Below are 17,693 nucleotides of genomic sequence, written 5' to 3' on the forward strand. Positions count from 1 at the left end.
TGTTTCTATGTGTGACTCAGCTTATCAGTCTATTCTAGGGAAATGACCTCACAAACAGAAGCACTGCTCATCTAATATCTATTTCCTTTATTCTGCTGCCTCAAAGAAATAAATGTCACATTCATACATCTTGATGGCTTGTTAGGGCCTGAGTCACTGCAGGCCGGGCCAGAGCCTTGTGTCTATGCATCAAACTTCCACCAGCTCACGAGTGTTACGACACACACCGCCTACAGATCTTGAGAAACATATGTCCAACCACGCTGAGTAACTCTCTTCAGTGATGAGTTGAGCGTGAATCACACAGTCCCTCATCTGGTTGCATCCTCTTGTGATTCAACAAAGGGCCCTCACACACACCTCCTCCTACAGATGGCTACAATAAAGTTCGTGTACATTATCCGTCAACAAAGCATCATAGCCATGCTCCCGTGCTCCACATGAGTCATTTGCTGCCCGTAAATGTATAAAGCAGCGTTCTTTACATTTCAGTACAACTAAATAAATCTTTACTGGAATATAGTACTCTGAGTAATAGTGTACTCTGAGTAATAGTGATTGAGCAGGTGGTGCCAGTAAAACACTGTAAACATAGTTTGGAGCTCCTCTCCTCAGAAGGTATGGAGTTGTGCAAGAGGTGTTAAACCCATAATTGTAGCATTCGAGAGGCAACCTCGTTGCACAGAACGGCCTCATCCTCACTGGCATTAATAATACGAACTGTCTTAGAGTTTTTCACTTGAATTACTGTCTCCCCCCTAAGTACCATGCATATAAACACTTCAGACTCACCAAGTGCATTAGGTTAGTCACAAATGAGGTTTTTTCCATGGTAGTGTACTTATTGCGAAACATAGCTTTCTTTCTTACCACTCTGCAAGTAATAGTTTGAGTTATACTGAAGAAATGCAGCGAGGCACATGCAGGTTTCTTTGACATCAGCTGTGCGGCCCTGTCCTCAGTGTCTCATCTGTCTTGGCTAACACCCTGCTGTGTTACAGTTATTGATTCAGCCCTTAGCTTATTGATCTACTTGGAGAGGACCCTCTGGAACAGCTGGCACTGTGTGGACCACCACGCCAGTCCCCTGAATGCCTGACTCAAGATTTATGTGTCTATAGTATTTTACATACTGTGTAATCTAATTAGAACTATTCTTTATGGGTCTGAATCTATTCAGGTTGGAAAGAATCAGAGGCAGATGAAGTAAACAAAGCGAAGACAACTGATCTGTGGTAAGTCCACACAATAAACATGTGGAAGATTTTGTATATTTTGAATATTTGTTGTCTCTGGATTTCCTCACCAAACTCAAGAGGCTCATTTGTATGTTTCTAGAAGCTGGGAGGTTCGCTGGAAGTTATGCAACACGTTGCCACTAGATGGGGTGTGATCTATGAGTGGGTTGGGCTGTGCTGGTGGTGGGAGCTGCTCATGGGGGAAACTGGTGCTGGTGTTGTCAGTGAAAGTGTCAAAAGAAAGTATAACTATGAGCTAAGTAGAAGTGATTTAGTTTTCAGACCGGAGGTTCCAGTAAGATACAGAGGGGAAAGGCTTGAAGTGATAGCCAACCTGTGGGAGTCACAGGGAAAGAAGCACAGGGAGAGAGAGATTTGAGCAGGAAGCAATGAAGCAGGAGACAGGGCAGACTGAGAGGGGGGCCGGGGTGGGGGAGTGGTTAGCCCTCACTCACTGACTGTATATAGAGAAGACAGAGTCACACAGAACAGACCTTTGAGAGTGTGAGCAGAGTAAAAGGGCGGCTGACTGAGTCTTTAACGCAGACGCCTCTTCACCTGAGTGGCTTCCTGGGCAACACATCAACAAAGCCTCTGTCGGATTATAAGGCCAGACTCTCCCCTCAGATCAAGGTAAAGAAACTTCCTGCTTTCGTCACTTATCATCCCGTTCTTCCAGGGCAGGTGCAGGCTGAAGGTTACTGCTCCACTCCACTCTCACGTTGCTTCATGTATGACTGTGGCAAAGTGAAAGCTTTTATCTTAAGCGGCTTCATGTATCTGCTGAACATCTCTCTTCTTCTGATCTATTCCCTTACTCTGCATTTACTCATTTTACTCATTTTAAAAGACAAGGGACAGTTATGTTTTAATATAAGATATTTACCTTCTGGGCGTGTGATTGAAGGACACAATGTTCAAGATGTTATCAACAGGTTCAACAATACGAGTAGGGCCCTGGAAATCTTTTTTTAACTCTAAAGGTCACTGAGTCCACTGATACTGTTTCTGCTCTTCTTGAGGAGCAGTAATCCCATCACTCACCTGTTGTAAGCCTTTATTACACACCTGTACAGTGTCTGAAATGTTCTCCACTGCTTAAAAATAGAGCTGGATATATAATATTGTGTAACACTGAGGATAAATCTGCTAAGAGAGACTTTCTACTTTATATGAATACTGAGCCAAAATGCTTAAATAATCCGGTGGGTGGTTCAGCAATATGTCAAAGTTTAGCTGTGTGAAGATTCCTAGAGCACATGCAATGAATACATAAACAAGACAAGCTTTAATGATTCTTTTTATTGGCACAATCATACATCATGCGTTCTATATACAGGTGGTTGGAGACCTGTAGTAAGGGTTGATCTGTCCTGTGACTGCATTGTGGGATCACTGTCTTGGTTACAGCTACAGCATTAAAAGGCCATGTGGCAGCTTCTGTGACACTGTGTTGAGCTCCTTTTTGATGAAACGAACATGAAACCCGAGACAGTGAGATGACACTTTGCATGTTCTAAAAGCTGTGATATCCATTGCTGAGCACCAGATGGCCCTTATTTACCCAACACTGTTCATATGCTCCTGTTGAGATTTGCTCATCTAGTCAGATACTTTAGATTCACATGTCCTACACTGACGTTACAGTATTATAAACATGATGGGGCTATTTTGAATATGGAAGCTGTTGACTGGGTAATGTCAGGGGAATAATACACCTAATAGTCATCACTTGTGTTTTTTTATTTTACACTGACACGTTGACCTGAAGACATCAGCAGGTTGTTGAGCGCACTGGGTGTTTTATTGCACTGCTGCTCAGTCTGACACAACAAAACACTTGAGAAAAGACGGGGACCTGCCCATCCCATGCTGCCATATGCTCATATGTGTGTGTATGTGTTTGCATCCACTAAAGAAGCAGTCATGCAGAAAACAGCACAGCAAAGCTCTTTCCGGAGCCCTGTGTTACGAGCTGAGTGCCTATTGTGCTCCATAGGTTTGATTGGATAATTAATGAGGCTGTTTATGTAAGCAGTGGGTTAACCTCTGGCCTTTGGCCAAACTAGAGATATAATCATGTGAAAAGCTGTTTTTGTATATAGCATTAAAACACACATTTAGATTACAAATGCTGTACACTTTTGCTTAGTTTGACCTGTTTCTATGCCCTAACATGACATTTTGATAAACTTTATTGTCTCTAACTATTCTATTAATACTGCAGGAGGACAGTATCTATTCACTTAGACGATTTCCTGAAGTGTGGTAGATTAACTTGACACCAGGACATTACTTTATTTCCTTGACTGTGATACCGTCCTAATCTCTGAAGATAATGTATCATCCCTTAATTTAGAAACTTACTTGGCAGGTCTCTCTCAGATGAAGTATAATATGCGAAAGTGTTATGTAGTCCAGCTGGATTTAATTGACATTGTGAAGCAACCATTGTAAATAAATGTGACTTTGGAATAACCATAAACCGCCTTACTACCCTAATTCTGAAAAGATATACGAAGAGCATTTGATCTACTTCCATTATAACCTCCTCACCTGCCTTCCTGTGATGTGTGAAAGCTTTGGGACGTGAAAAATAGATGAAGTTATTTTTAAGTCTCATATTCTTTTGTCTTCCTTTTACAGATTTATCATGAAGTTAATCCTACTAATTGTGGCAACAGTGCTCCTGGTGGTGGAAGAGGGAACTGCAGACAGAATCCTGTTTAAAAGGACCAAGAGGGAGCTTGCTAGTCCGCTCCATGTTGGTGGCATCAGGGACCCATTTGGGTCCTACTGCCAAAGGAGAGGAGGCTGCTGCCCTGGCAGGGATGACATGTGCACAGTACCGTACCTGGACACCATCTGCTACTGCGACCTGTTCTGCAACCGCACCGTCTCTGACTGCTGCCCCGACTTCTGGAGTCACTGTTTAGGCGAGCAGAGCCCTCTTATTGGTACGTGGTGAGGCAGAATTGTAAAAGTGCTACATAAGTCGACTGTGTGTGTCATGTTCAGCTGACTACACTTTGAACTCCCCACACGGGTTATAGTACAATTCACCCCGTGCCAGCGGTAACAGAGGTCTACCTGAGAAGAGAGGGGGGAACAGTAGGCTTCTTATTAACTCCGACAGGGAGGGAGGGTGGATAGAGGAATGAATGAAGGTCAGGAGCAAGAATGTGGGCTATGTGAGCGTGAGACAGACAGGCACAGGTTGGACAGGAGGTGAGGGGGTCGGTGCAGGTATGTGTTCCCAGGGCGACAAGGCAGCCTGATCACGAGTTAGGACACACACTAATGCATGTTTAAGAGCATGTCCGCGCTGACATTTGACTACACACACTGGAGCAGCAATGAGAGAGATGATGGCTATGTGGGCTCCTCGCTCGTAATTCATTCAGCCAAGAAACCAGGCAAACTCCTCACATCATAAATTTTCATTGAGCGCGTGTCTTGAGTTACACAATAAATTCACACTGACACAACCTGCTGCCATAAATCAGGCTGGAGATAAAGTTCATTGTGAGCCTGTCAGCATGTATCAGTATAGTTTTCACATCTGTCAGTAAGTGGGGTTCACACTTGAAGTGCAATGTGTTAAGTGTACTTACACTCACTACTACAAATGCTAATCAATGTGTTTGTGCATACGTATATGGCTGCACTCAGTCTCCCTAGAGGTGCTGAAGTGGTGCGTAAGCTGGTTAAAGCATGACGGGACCCTAGGCAGCCTGGGAAGGCTGAACAGAAGCTAACGCCACATTCCTATGATGGATTACTGGAGCTCAGCGCTCCTTAGACCTCACAAATTGTGTGTGTACGCTCATTCACGCACCTGCACATAATGACACACACAAACACCAGGGAAGCTATGGTTTAATGTTTTTATTGTGGTGGAAAGTGAAGATCTGTGCTGTCTACAGTCCCGCTCTGTGTCTCTGTTGTGCGTTAGACTGGATCCATATTTATTAAATTGTCTGTCTGTTTCCTTTCAGCCACCTGTGAAAGAAATGGAAACAGATTCTTCACAGGGCAAACATACAAAGAAAACTGCAATTTGTGGTAAGTCTCATACTTCCTGACGTTCCCTCTAAGTTTCCTGAAGTTTGAATAAATGTGCTTTCCATCCTTTAAATGTAGTTGTTCAGACTCACCCAGATTCACCCATCATTCCTAAAACCCATGGTGGATTTTAGGAATTTAAAAGAAGTTTTGCGGGCTCATAAAAATAAGTGTCTGCACACCATGTGTTCCTATTGAAACAAAACTACTGGTGGCTTCATGATGTAATATTCAGATCTGGATCCATGTTTTGAGTAGAGGTCTCACACAGATCAGCTGATGTTTTACATATACACCCTGTTCCTCCTCAACTTTCTTCCCTTTCAGTTTCGCTGCATGGCTTCAGTGCTTAACAGTGATTTTACTTTGGCACAACACAGCAGTGAAAACATTCAACCTTGTGTCAGTGTCCTGTTATTCTGCACGTTGTTGTACTGTGTTTTTCCTGCTGTGACGTCAAGTGTATTGTTGAGACAGAGTAACAACAACAACTTACAGTGCAGTACCTGTAGCTACGTCATTACATGTTTTATCACCGGATCTACAGTAAATGTCAGCATGTCTAGTAAAAGCATGTGTTAGCATGTTCATGTACGTAAAACCTACATCAAATGCCCAAATCAGAGCCTGAACTTTGTAATAAACTCTTCTCTGTACTTCATGACCCTGACATTGAGCTTCTTCAACATTATAGATTAGTCTTCAGTGGCAGTGAAGTGTCTTTTATCTTCATGGCCTTCAACACCCCGAGGGCAGCTCGGTCCATGTGGCGCTTTTCATTATTCTGAATGATAGACAAGAGTCAAGGAGACGCAAAACGATTAGTGGCAGACTTAGGGAGGAGGCTAAGTGGGTGAAGGCACGAAAAGGAAGCTGGATTCCTCAGCTGTCCTCCGCTGTGGTTTCACACACCTGTGAGAGAAGATGTTGCTCATACTTCTTGTATGCATTTGTACATGTGCAAACATGCATGCAAATGTTGACTTAACATCCATTTATGAATTGGTGTTTATTTTATTGCGAAAGACAAGCTATGGCTGTACGTTACGACACGTCTATCGGTCCGAGTATCTGCGCCAGTAGCTGCTGCGTGTCAGTCCTGTAATTAGGCTTGACCTGCAGGTGATGGACATGTAGACGGGTGAAAGCGTAGGGTGATGAACGGCAGGACTCAGGCTTCATCTTCAGGGAGGACTTGTGGATGTTGCGCAACCACAGGCCAATTGGTAAAAATAACCTCCAGGGTTTCACGTCACCAGAGAACAGCAGCTATGTGCTAACTCCCCTTTAACCTCCGCAATCACAAACACTGTTGCACGTTCTTGTTAAGGCAGCAGGCATAGATGCATCCCAGCGTTAGCACAGAGGTGCACATGAACTCCCTTTTCCTACTCCCACGCTCCCACCTTAATGATTTCCAAAACGTGCATCCTCTCAGCCTTCTCAGAACCAGCCGCGCAGGGTGGAGGAGGAAGCCTCCTCTCTGTGTTGACTCACAGCTCCCTTCCTCCTCATCGGAAAGTCTCCTATTAGCAGCGGTTCAGCACTCATATCTATCCTCCTCCACGTCTGCTCTGACGTCAGCAGGGAAGCCTCGTCTGTGACAAATGCAGTTAAATCCAATTCAAATATGCACCGTGCAGTTTGTGGTTTGTGTATAATGACTCTGTGTAAACGTGATGTCTAATGTGCACTAGTCCTTATGGATGACAGGCTGCATAGTCTCTACCTGTGTGGAAGCATTCTTCCATGAAATTTATGTAGGACCAGTTTTAATAGACAGAGAATGGAATGTAAGTGGTCAGAGGGCAAAGTAGTTCAAGTGAGACTGAACATTCTGCTGCAACATTTTCAATCATTTACCTTGAAGTATCAGATGAAGCTGAGTCAACTTTCTGTCCAGTCAAGCTTTTTTGTTGCAAGTTTTAATTTTTTTACATGTTTTTTTTTCAATTTTCTACTTACTACACTTCACAGTTTTAAAATTAGTTGTCAGTAAAAATGCCAGTACTAATATATTATTAATAATAAAAACAACAAATAAATAAAATATAATAAATAAATGATCTTAAGCTGTAGTTGCTCATTTTGTTTTTTTTGTTGGTCGCCAACAAAGTTAAAGGTTTTACTACTCCCTCGGTGAGTCATCAGTCCATGTTCTCTATTTTTAAGCAAATAAACATCTGAGCGTCACCGTTAATACGCTGCTCCCTTATCTCTCCTGTCATCTTCCTGACGTCTTCATTCCTGTGTATGACTAAAAATGGATCCACATTCTGCAGCCTTAAAAGGTTGAATGTACTCTTCAGCCTGTCCTCTTTTTCCTGCTTTTCCAGTCACTTGTGTTCTTCGTACTTTCTTGTTTAGCAGGTCTCCTGAGGCATATTTGCCTATATTTGACAAGATGTTTCTATTTTAACTGTTAATGCTGCATGGCTGTGGGAGCGTACCTTATTCTTGCACAGTTGCTAATGCTTTTTAATGGCCTCATGTCTTCCTCCCTCTTCTCTGTAGTACTTGTGGGACCACGGGCCGATGGGAGTGTGAGCAGCATGCCTGTCTGATTGAGTCTGACATGATTCATGCAGTCAACAGAGGAAACTATGGGTAAATATCAAACACAGGCCCCTATAAACACAAAGTTAATGATCATTTTAAATCATTCATATTATCTTGGTGTTTTCAGGTGGAAGGCAGCAAACTACAGCCAGTTCTATGGGATGAGTCTGGACGAGGGCATCCAATACCGCCTGGGCACACAAAGACCCTCCAGAACTATAATGAACATGAATGAGATCCAGGTAAAGACGTTTTTTGCAGAGTGGATTGGGGGCAACTTGATGGGATGGAGTTTTAGTGGCACAGTAAATGAAGTGAATTCACACATGTTCAACTCTGTTAAAAGCTTCCGCTGCATTTCCTTTACGTTTCTGTCCGTGGGCTTTTAAGTGAGTGATCTAACTGTTCTTTAATTAGAGTGGCTTGTTGGTATGTGATGGCGTCTGCGTCTGGAAACTCTGACTGCTCTGATCTGTGGCCGTTGTTTACATTCTGCTCAGACAGATTACATAAGACGAAACCAAAACATTAGTTGGTGGAGGATGGAGGGGATGGTGGCACTCGTCCCTCCATCCCTTTATCCGTCCTCACTCCCCCACCTTACACCTCCATACATTCCTTCGACTCCCCCTCCTCTTCCGCCGTCTGCTTGTCGGCACCTGCGCCAGGACCCAGATCAGAGCCTTGTGGCCCATTCATAAATCTCCCGCTCTCGTCTGTCTGCACGCTCGTGTGCTGGAAAACTGTGACTACACAAGAGACTTTACTAGACTGCAGCCTTCCTTTGGCGACGTTCCTCCTCTTTTATCGCACCTCTAGGTCACGTGCTTCAGGTGTCTGAGTTTTTGCACTTTGACCTGCAGCCACAAACCTCTGACCAGCAGCACATTCCTCGGCTGTGTATCAGGTGGCCGCCTGTGCTGCATTCCTCAGATTAACAGTTATGTTCTCTGGGCCGGGCTTCTTGTGAGGGAGGGGGGAAGGCAGTTGTACAGGAGGGTTTACTGGCATCAGATTAGAAGATTAGAATTAGAATTAGAAATTAGGTTTTAAATATTCTGAACAGAGGTTGATGTCTTTCTGAACTCGGCTGGAAAATGAAGCTAAAAGTAATGCGTTCAGTTTTATGCCATCCAAACAACCTCACGCTTTCATGGGACGTTCTATGATCAAAGGTTGCCTCGTATTCTCCAGCGTCACAGATTGACACTGGACTAAATGGTCCTAATGGCCTGTGGATGCATGTGTTGTAGTGGAGGGTTGATTAGCAGACTTTTGTAATCTGCCCATGAGCAAAGTCGACCACAAGCACATTAATGGCAGCCCTAAGTTTTCATGGTGTTGGGGTCAAACAGTAACTGCTGCTGCTTTGTGTTGGCAGGTCTAACGTCTGTTCCCCTGTTTTTATTTGTTGATTAGAATTATTTGATTATGCGATAGGCAAATCTAATTCACTTGAGAAAGCTCAAGCAGCGTGTAGTAGATGTAGTAACAGGCCCTGACATCTGTCCCTCTGCCAGATGAATCCTCAGAGCGAGCAGCTGCCGCTCTACTTCAACTCCGTGGAGAAGTGGCCGGGGAAGATTCACGAGCCTCTGGACCAGGGCAACTGTGCTGCTTCCTGGGCCTTCTCAACTGCAGGTAGGCGCATCGAAAGACATTTATGAAGAACTAGTGTTCTTTAAGGATTGTTTTAGCATGTGTCTCCCCTCTCTCTGTAGCTGTGGCATCAGACAGGATCTCCATCCAGTCTATGGGCCACATGACTCCTCAGTTGTCCCCCCAAAATCTTATTTCCTGTGACACACGCAACCAGGGAGGCTGCGCCGGGGGGCGCGTCGATGGGGCCTGGTGGTATCTCCGGCGCAGAGGGTGAGGACATTTACAGCACAGGTAGCAACTGCTTGGTTTCACCTAATAAGGTTCTAACTTCCTCTCTCGTCACAGAGTGGTGACGGAGGAATGCTACCCATACCTACCCCCACACGACACACCGGCCGAGGTGAACCGCTGCATGATGCAGAGCCGCTCGGTTGGCCGGGGGAAGCGACAGGCCACGCAGCGCTGCCCCAACACGCAGAACCACCACAACGACATCTACCAGTCCACACCGCCCTACAGGCTGTCGTCCGATGTGAGCGCTCCACAAACACGACACAACGCGCGCATGCTTCTGTCAGATCCAACACCAGCCTCACGGCCAAGCGGCACAGCTGTTGGTTACACCTCCAGGAGTTCGGCTTCCTCGTGGTTCAGCAGACTGTAATCTCTCTCATGTGTCTTTTGCGTTTACACACTTTTCCTCATAGTCGACTCACTTGTGAATGAATATGAGATTTTACAGTTCACAGCACTGCTCACAAGGTAAAGAGGTTTTATTTCCAGCAGGTTTAGGAAACTGCAGGAACTAAGATTCAGAAGATGCTACGCTTTATAATGAATGACAAGAAGGTTGTTTATCATATGTAAATCATTTAACCATGAGCCTTTTCATTCTGTTTAGCTGATATTAAAATATCTAAACTGGATACATTTTGAAATATATTCTAGTCTCCTTTCATAGGACACATCAAGTATAATGTAACATTGACCGTATTGAAGCTACCGGCTTGCCTAGTTTAAAGCACCAGCCAGCATCCATCAGTTCTAAATGACGGCTAATGCCTCTAAATCATTGCAGCCTGTTGTTTGTGTCTCCCAATGGCCTGTAAGGTCAATAAGACAGGCATTAAAGGCAGGAGGTCCTGCTGGACTCAATCTCGTTATCTGACTTCTAACGTCCAGGGAGGTTGTTTTCATCCTCTCCGTTTCACGGACATGTAATGGTGATCTTTAAGTCTGTCTGTCTGTGCTTCACCTTTAAATCATTCCGTCTTCTCTTTTAGGAAAAGGAGATTATGAAGGAGATCATGGATAATGGCCCGGTGCAAGGTAAGGTGATGCCTGTTTGTGCATGTGTTCTTAATAAATGTACACACAATAAACATTTTTATGTCAGCATTTGCTCCCAAGTGAGTCTTATGTATTATAATCTAAACAGCACTGCCTCCCAAGAGAATAACAAATCTTAACATGTGCACCTTGAGGCCTCGGGTTCAGATGATGTCACATTTGACCTTGTCATCCTAATGGCTTTGTCCTAGGTTTAAACTTTGGCCTTAGTCTCCTAGTCAGAGATTATGGGTCCCCACTGTATGTCAGTGTGATTGAAACAAGGGGAGTCAGATGTGTGAGGGTTAAGGATGACTTGGCTTCTTAAAAAGGTTTTGTTTTCACCTTTAACGCTGTACAGTGTGTACTTGTGCTTTGAGATCTTCTCAGCTTATACATCTGCAGATTGATTTGCACTGAATTTAGCAATGTAGTGGCACTTAAGCCCATACCCCCACACACTGCTCTTTCTAAAGTCTGTGTGTGTGTGACTTGTGTGTATTATAGCGTATCCGTCTACTAAGTCTCCCTGCTTTGTTTGTTCTTCCAGCTATAATGGAGGTCCACGAGGACTTCTTTGTCTATAAGAGTGGGATCTACAAACACACTGATGTCAGCTTCACCAAGCCTGCACAATACCGCAAACATGGCACACACTCGGTCAGGATCACTGGGTAAGTACCCACAAAACATCTAAAATCTATCCAGTCTTTTTTACTCAACATTCAAATCCATGTATTGTGAACCAAGTGTGCAGTATAATAGGGAAGATTCTCAGTCATCCAGGTGAGTTAAGTCTTGGAAACTGCACTTTTTCTTGGAGTTGAAATGTTTCACTCCTCATCCAGGTACAACAGTACAGTATATAAACACATTCAGCTTTTTCTCCAAACACTGGGTTTAGAGGTTGTGCCGACATTTTTTACTGTTTGATCATAGAACCTTTTGTTCACTATCAGTTAGCGACAGGAAAACCGTGTTGTACTTTACACAAAGGTTTCTGAAGCAAAACATTGGCCTCTTTTCCTCTAAGTGGTGAATGCGTCTGATTTTCCTGCTAATACAGGCTAAGCAGATGCCATTTCATCAGAAAACGGTGTTTATTTAGGTTGAATGAGGTTTTAAGCGATTAGCCGCTGCAAAGCTTCAATTGCATGTGTTTGCCAACAGTGTACAGTACGTGTGAGTTAGATTCCCACCCAGTCTATTGCTCTTGGAGACACACCTTGGCTCCACTCTGCCATTTGGCCCAGACAATGCCCCCCTCCCCCTTCCTCCACCGTCTACTAACTACGTAGACCACAAATATGCAGCCAGGTAGACAACTGACACACCTGGATTAGCAGCCCCTGCCTTCTGTCTGCCCTCATTCCCCCTCCATCCCTTCTCTCCTGCTTCGTGGCGTTTATCATCATCGGCTGATTCATGGTCTGACTCAGTGACCATACAACTTCCTCTTCTCTTCTTCACAGCTCCTCTACATGTATACAGTGCTTGGGGAGTACTGACATGCCAGAAGAGGTTCTGACCTGTAGAAAAATCATTAACATCTTTGCTCTGAGTCGTCCAGCTTGTTTTTAAAGTTGTAAAGTCACAATGGAAGCTGCAAAACTAATATGATCAGTCATCTGGAATTACATGGGGTTCAGTAACAACATAAACCTAGTTTCTCTGCTTTTATCTAAGTGGCCTTTGATGAAGACAGCATCCATTTATGAGGGATCTTTGAGTCTTGGAGGGGTAATTCATCACATCTTATCTAATGATGTCATTGTACCTGTGTAGGCATGTGTATGATAAACACTCAAACCTTGGTCCTCCGCCCTGTACTTAGCTTGTTTAACTTAAATACCTGAGATGCCTCAGAAGTACACTGTTGTGAAATGTTTTCTCGATAAACTGTGCTTATGTCACTGTCACACTCTACAGCTCTGGATTCGCTGGTTTTCTAAATGCCTCATGCTTTTTGACCCTTCTGAAGCTTCAGTTTCTCGCCGCCCGGGCGTGTGGATGTACTGTACCAGTGACACAGACACTCAGTGGAGAGAGAGCGAGTGAACATAGTGTTTTGGGCCAAACTGCCAGCCAGAGGCATCATTATGTTTGCATAGGGCAAATCCCATAGTGGTGTGTTCCTTTAAGCCCATGGCCTGGGAAAGTTTGTGGAAAGAGCATTGAGCTCCACTGTGGTGGAAAGAGCATTGTCTGGGCTGCTGATCCTCACTCGCTGGACAGAGGAAAGGGGATCAATACCTCAGAGAAGAGGTCATGGGTGGGTGTTAGAGCAGGGTGGGGCACATGGGCACAGTGGCATGCCCATCATTGTCTCTTTCTGGGTAAGTGAGCTGATTGGAGGCCAGATAAGAAATCAGCAGTGGTCTGACTCAGTCTGGCTCTCGCCATACGAATGAACTGCAGGCCGGCAGTCATATGTGATCATGACACATTTACAGGTGTGTACTAAAGACACCGCTGGTCGCTTGGCCTCACGCTGTAGTGCTGTGCTGGCGGACTACTGAGCTGGCAGCCTGAGACCAGTTAGTCCGGGCCCCGGCATTTTTTCCTATATCAAAGATAACAAGCGGTTTTGCTTGGGAAAAGAAGGGGTCGGCATGTAAAAACAGGATGGAGATTGGCTGAGAGAATATTTTGATCAGGACGAGCAGAAACTACCACCATCTAAAAATTGGCAGCGCATCGGCTAAGACCAAAATGCCAGACATGAACGTAATTCACGGAGAACAAAGCAAAGACAAGAGTCAAAGATAAGATAAGATTTACACATGTAGTATATACATGTGCTTTTTCCCTTTATTTATTTATTTACTGTCTGACCTGGTGTTCACTTTCTAGTACCCAAACATATTCTTCCTGTTTCATGTCAGGAATGTGGAGATGGTAGAGGAAGAGAGGAATTCCCCGGCTCTGAATTGGAATGATGTTAAAGTGCAACTGGCAGTGTCCCCCCCTATTGAATGCTGCTTTTACCATTTCCTGTTTTTCTTTATTAATGATGCCAAATGTAGAAAAATAAACACATGTCAGACATGTTTTTCTCAAACCAACTTGATGCAAAACATCCATATTTTAAAATAGTAACTCTGGTGGAGTTAATCTAATACCTTGTGCATCATTGAGGATGTGTGTGGTTCTGTTTGTTTCCAAACTCTTGTACATGATGAATAACCATTAACTCTGCATTGTGAACCAGGTGGGGAGAGGAGAGAAACTTTGATGGAACTTCAAGAAAATATTGGGTGAGTTTTGTTTTTTTTTTGTTAAAAAAATACAGGCACTCAACCAGTGTTGCCCTCATCATAACATTGTTTTTTTCCAGATTGCTGCAAACTCCTGGGGTAAAAACTGGGGAGAGGACGGCTTCTTCCGTATCGCTCGCGGGGGCAATGAGTGCGAGATCGAAACGTTTGTGATTGGGGTGTGGGGCAGGATAACAATGGAGGACATGCACAACCATCATCCCCACCATCGTCGCCGACACGTTTAGAGACGTGACAAATGCCCATGAAAGTCTGTCAAAACCCTTGTTTTTGTCACACCTTGAATCTTCCTCACTTCGTGTCCGCCAAGCTGGTTGGGTCAGCCACAAAGTCAGGACCAGAGCTCCCAATCTGTCAGTTTACAACTTGTTTTATTCTGGGCATCAGTCAATACGACCTATTTTATCCTTTACTGTTACTCTTTTAAAATAACAACTTTTCATTCATGTTTTATGACACCAAAAAACGAAAAAAACCAAGCTAAAGTTGCTTTTTTTTGCTATGCATTTAGGCATCTCAGGTACCGACCGTTCCAAAGACCACACTTCCCAGAATCCTCAGTAGATCGTCTGGTGAAACCCGCTTAATTGAAGGCGATTGTTCACAGAAAAAGAGAAGTTAAAAGTGAGAATTTTCTGTGCTCACATGTTTCAATAGTCTTCTCTAGTTGATGTATAATCCAGATGGACATATAGGCAGGAAACCTGATCCAGGTTATCAGACATCAGGTCGACACACACCTGATCTAACTGTGCAACGTGAAAGTTTATCACGCGGTGACTTGACGCATTCCCTTCAGCTTTAGAGAGGACGCACTTAAACGTTAGTAACAGTTTGTAGTGACGGCAGAGTTTCTCACACATTCCAGTAAAAAGTGGAATCTGACACTGGACCGAACGCGAGGAGGTTTTGTGTAGGGTTTAAAATGACAAAGCCAGGGAACGTAGCCTTTAAACACAAAGGGTTTTAATAGCATTAGATCTTTTAAAGCAATATAAACTAATGATACAAGCGGCTGGTCTAGTACAGTGTACTATGTTACAGTATGATGTTGTGTTACTTATGAAACATCTCGTTACCAGCTGTGAGTGACATAAGTGATGCTCCATGAACAAAGATAAGCCAAGCTGCCGTTCCTGACCATCTGATTCATAAAGTAAAACACTGATGCATTAAACAGTAGAGATGATTGTAATGCCTTAAACAGAAAGTTTTTGTATATAGCGATCTTACTGTGCTCTGTTCTGTGTGCGATGTTACAATTTGAGCTGAAGAAATTGTTTTGTTTTTGCAGTTAGATTATAAAGTTCTATTTTACTACTTGTTTCCAGATGTGCTGTATGTAGTCATTTCCATAACACATTCATCACTGCATTGTTTTGCTGCTTGCGCTTCTGCTAAGTCTAAACACAGTGAGGAGGACGAAGGGAGATCAACTGCTGCTAATGCCCAGTCTGTGCTCCGATATTTGTCTTTCTTCTAGACAAGGCTCAAGCACCAGTTTAAGTCACGCATATTGCAGACGAGCCGTTTGTTTACGCTCTCAGTTCAGTGTTTTCTCTTTATTGCCTCCTGCTGGAAGTGTAACATTTAGGCTGTGCTTCCTGGTGTGTGGTGTCTGATTGCAGGCTGGGGTGAAGCAGCTGTTACATGATCCCATGCTTTCATTGCAATAAGAAAGAGAAGGAGCAGAGCGGCCCTTCGACATATGATGCACAACATGATTATACAAACCAAAGTAGATTATAGTGACAACAATGTGACACTGAGCTGCTTGGTCCATAGTCAATAATAATGTAATAACTTAACTTTACTGTCAGCAGAAAGAAGATTATACAGATATATGCTTTCATCTGTGAGCAAGATGCTAGTTTCCCTTTACAAGACAGACAACAACATCAAGAGAACAAGCTGAGTGCTGGGATTGATTTGTGTTTGCAGTCTTTTATGGTCTTGTCTCATGTCATCATGTTAATAATGCTAAATATTTCATTAAATCCTGTGTTATGCAGGATCAATGAGCCATGTAGGACATTTCTGTGCTTTCACTGTAGCCTGAGCCTCAATTGAATGGTTTTGGCTAAATTTGAACTACATATGACACGAAGGTATAGATAGTTCAATAAAAATAACAAGTATCTGCAAAAACCAAATCATCAAGTGACAATAGCAGTTGTCGCTGCACAGTCTCTCCCCTCTTGACCCCTTCCTCCTCTGGAGCCACAGTAGATATTCATGTAAAACTTGTGTGTTTTATGTTAAATGGACCACTTCATATTTACAGACTTGTAGACTTTATTTATGATGAGATGTGTAAATTATATACTTTTATTTTTCTGTTTTCCTGTGCAATGTTTTGTGTTCTCTCTGTCTCTCGTGTTGTGGGCACTAATTGCGATCTCACGTAAACAGTCGAACTGTGCAACACAATAAAGTCTTTTAAAAAAAGATGTGTGAGTTTTGGCACATTTTGGGATCAGTGAGACAGAATGGGCCCGACCTGGTGCAGGGAAAATCCCCACAGGACAAGGCCGGTGGGATGAAGACAGTTTTTACAGCATCTTGCTGTGTCGGCATAGTTTTCCATCACCAAGAGCAATAACTCAGACCATCAGTCAGTGGAGAACCAAGCAATACCAAGCAATAGAATGACTTAAAATAAATTAAATAATATGTGTCATATGTCACAACAAGCCTCTAACAACTACTGATAACTGTTATCAGTATTATTCATATAATATAATAATATAATATTCATATATTCATATACAACAGAGAGTTTTGTGCAATATTTCATAAATATTTAAATACCCAAAGTGTGACTGGATTAAATACTTCAGTAGCCCAACAAATCTCTGATCTCCACTTTCCACTTGAATGTGCGTTTGCATGTTTCTCCTGTCAGTGGTGCATAAACGTCTGAACGTCTGAACATCTGAACATCTGCCTCAGTGATGGACAGTGTTCAACCTGATGACAGAGCGCTGTCCTGTCTGGTGGAAGGAGGAGCTCTTTCAGCCCTGTAAAATTAGCCAAACGGGGCAAATTGTCACATAGATTTCTATCTGTTAGTGAAAACTACCAGATGTTCTCACTGACAGAGTAACTGCCCCCTCACACAGTAAATAAAAAAGGCTCAATGTCTGTTCACACTAGCAAAGCTACTGTGTAAAATACTGAAAACTCCATTCATCCTCATTATTACTGCCAATTAACAATAAAACTTGTTGTGCTAAAAAATTTAAAATATAGCTAATATGAAATATCACTTCTGTATCATAGGCCTCATGAGGGGCTGAGCTCCTCTAAAGGTCTGATCCTAGAACTGGTCCTGGCACGGATCGTTTTAGCGCTTATCTCCTCAGAACAGGAACTGCAGCCAAACTTGGAAACTCGAATCATGGAATTCGTCCAGCGATTGTTTACATTGTTTCTGCGTCATCGAGCAGCCAAAGCATTCCTTGCTTCACCGGCCTCCTCTCTTTTCCCCCCAGCTGATGCCGAGGAATGGACAAGCACCAGGGTGACGGAGGAAGCCGCTACCAAAGGAAAAGGTGATGGAACAATCAGAGGCAGGGAGACCCCACCCTGGTTTCCTCAGCACGGGAGCGTGAACGGGATT

At 43.5% G+C, this 17,693-nt stretch overlaps 1 protein-coding gene across 1 annotated transcript; it reads left to right on the top strand.

Moving 5' to 3' along the window:
- The first annotated feature begins 1,671 nt into the window (after positions 1-1,671).
- On the top strand, positions 1,672-16,521 carry tinagl1 (tubulointerstitial nephritis antigen-like 1). The gene is made up of 12 exons (XM_029166652.3): positions 1,672-1,871; positions 3,885-4,195; positions 5,237-5,303; positions 7,818-7,910; positions 7,990-8,104; positions 9,383-9,503; positions 9,584-9,734; positions 9,810-9,996; positions 10,748-10,793; positions 11,344-11,467; positions 14,005-14,050; positions 14,131-16,521. Exons 2-12 carry the CDS (start codon positions 3,892-3,894, stop codon positions 14,296-14,298), a joined length of 1,422 nt encoding a protein of 473 aa, XP_029022485.1. The 5' UTR covers positions 1,672-1,871; positions 3,885-3,891; the 3' UTR covers positions 14,299-16,521.
- Positions 16,522-17,693: the final 1,172 nt, after the last annotated feature.

This window comes from Betta splendens, chromosome 11 (genome assembly GCF_900634795.4).
Source record: "Betta splendens chromosome 11, fBetSpl5.4, whole genome shotgun sequence".
NCBI classification, from domain to species: Eukaryota; Metazoa; Chordata; class Actinopteri; order Anabantiformes; family Osphronemidae; genus Betta; species Betta splendens.

Excerpts from the sequence above, each read along its gene's own strand:
- tinagl1 (XM_029166652.3), top strand. The coding sequence starts at position 3,892 with ATGAAGTTAATCCTACTAATTGTGGCAACAGTGCTCCTGGTGGTGGAA. Across the intron at positions 4,196-5,236 it reads CGAGCAGAGCCCTCTTATTG|CCACCTGTGAAAGAAATGGA; the intron begins GTACGTGGTGAG and ends GTTTCCTTTCAG. Across the intron at positions 8,105-9,382 it reads TGAACATGAATGAGATCCAG|ATGAATCCTCAGAGCGAGCA; the intron begins GTAAAGACGTTT and ends TCCCTCTGCCAG.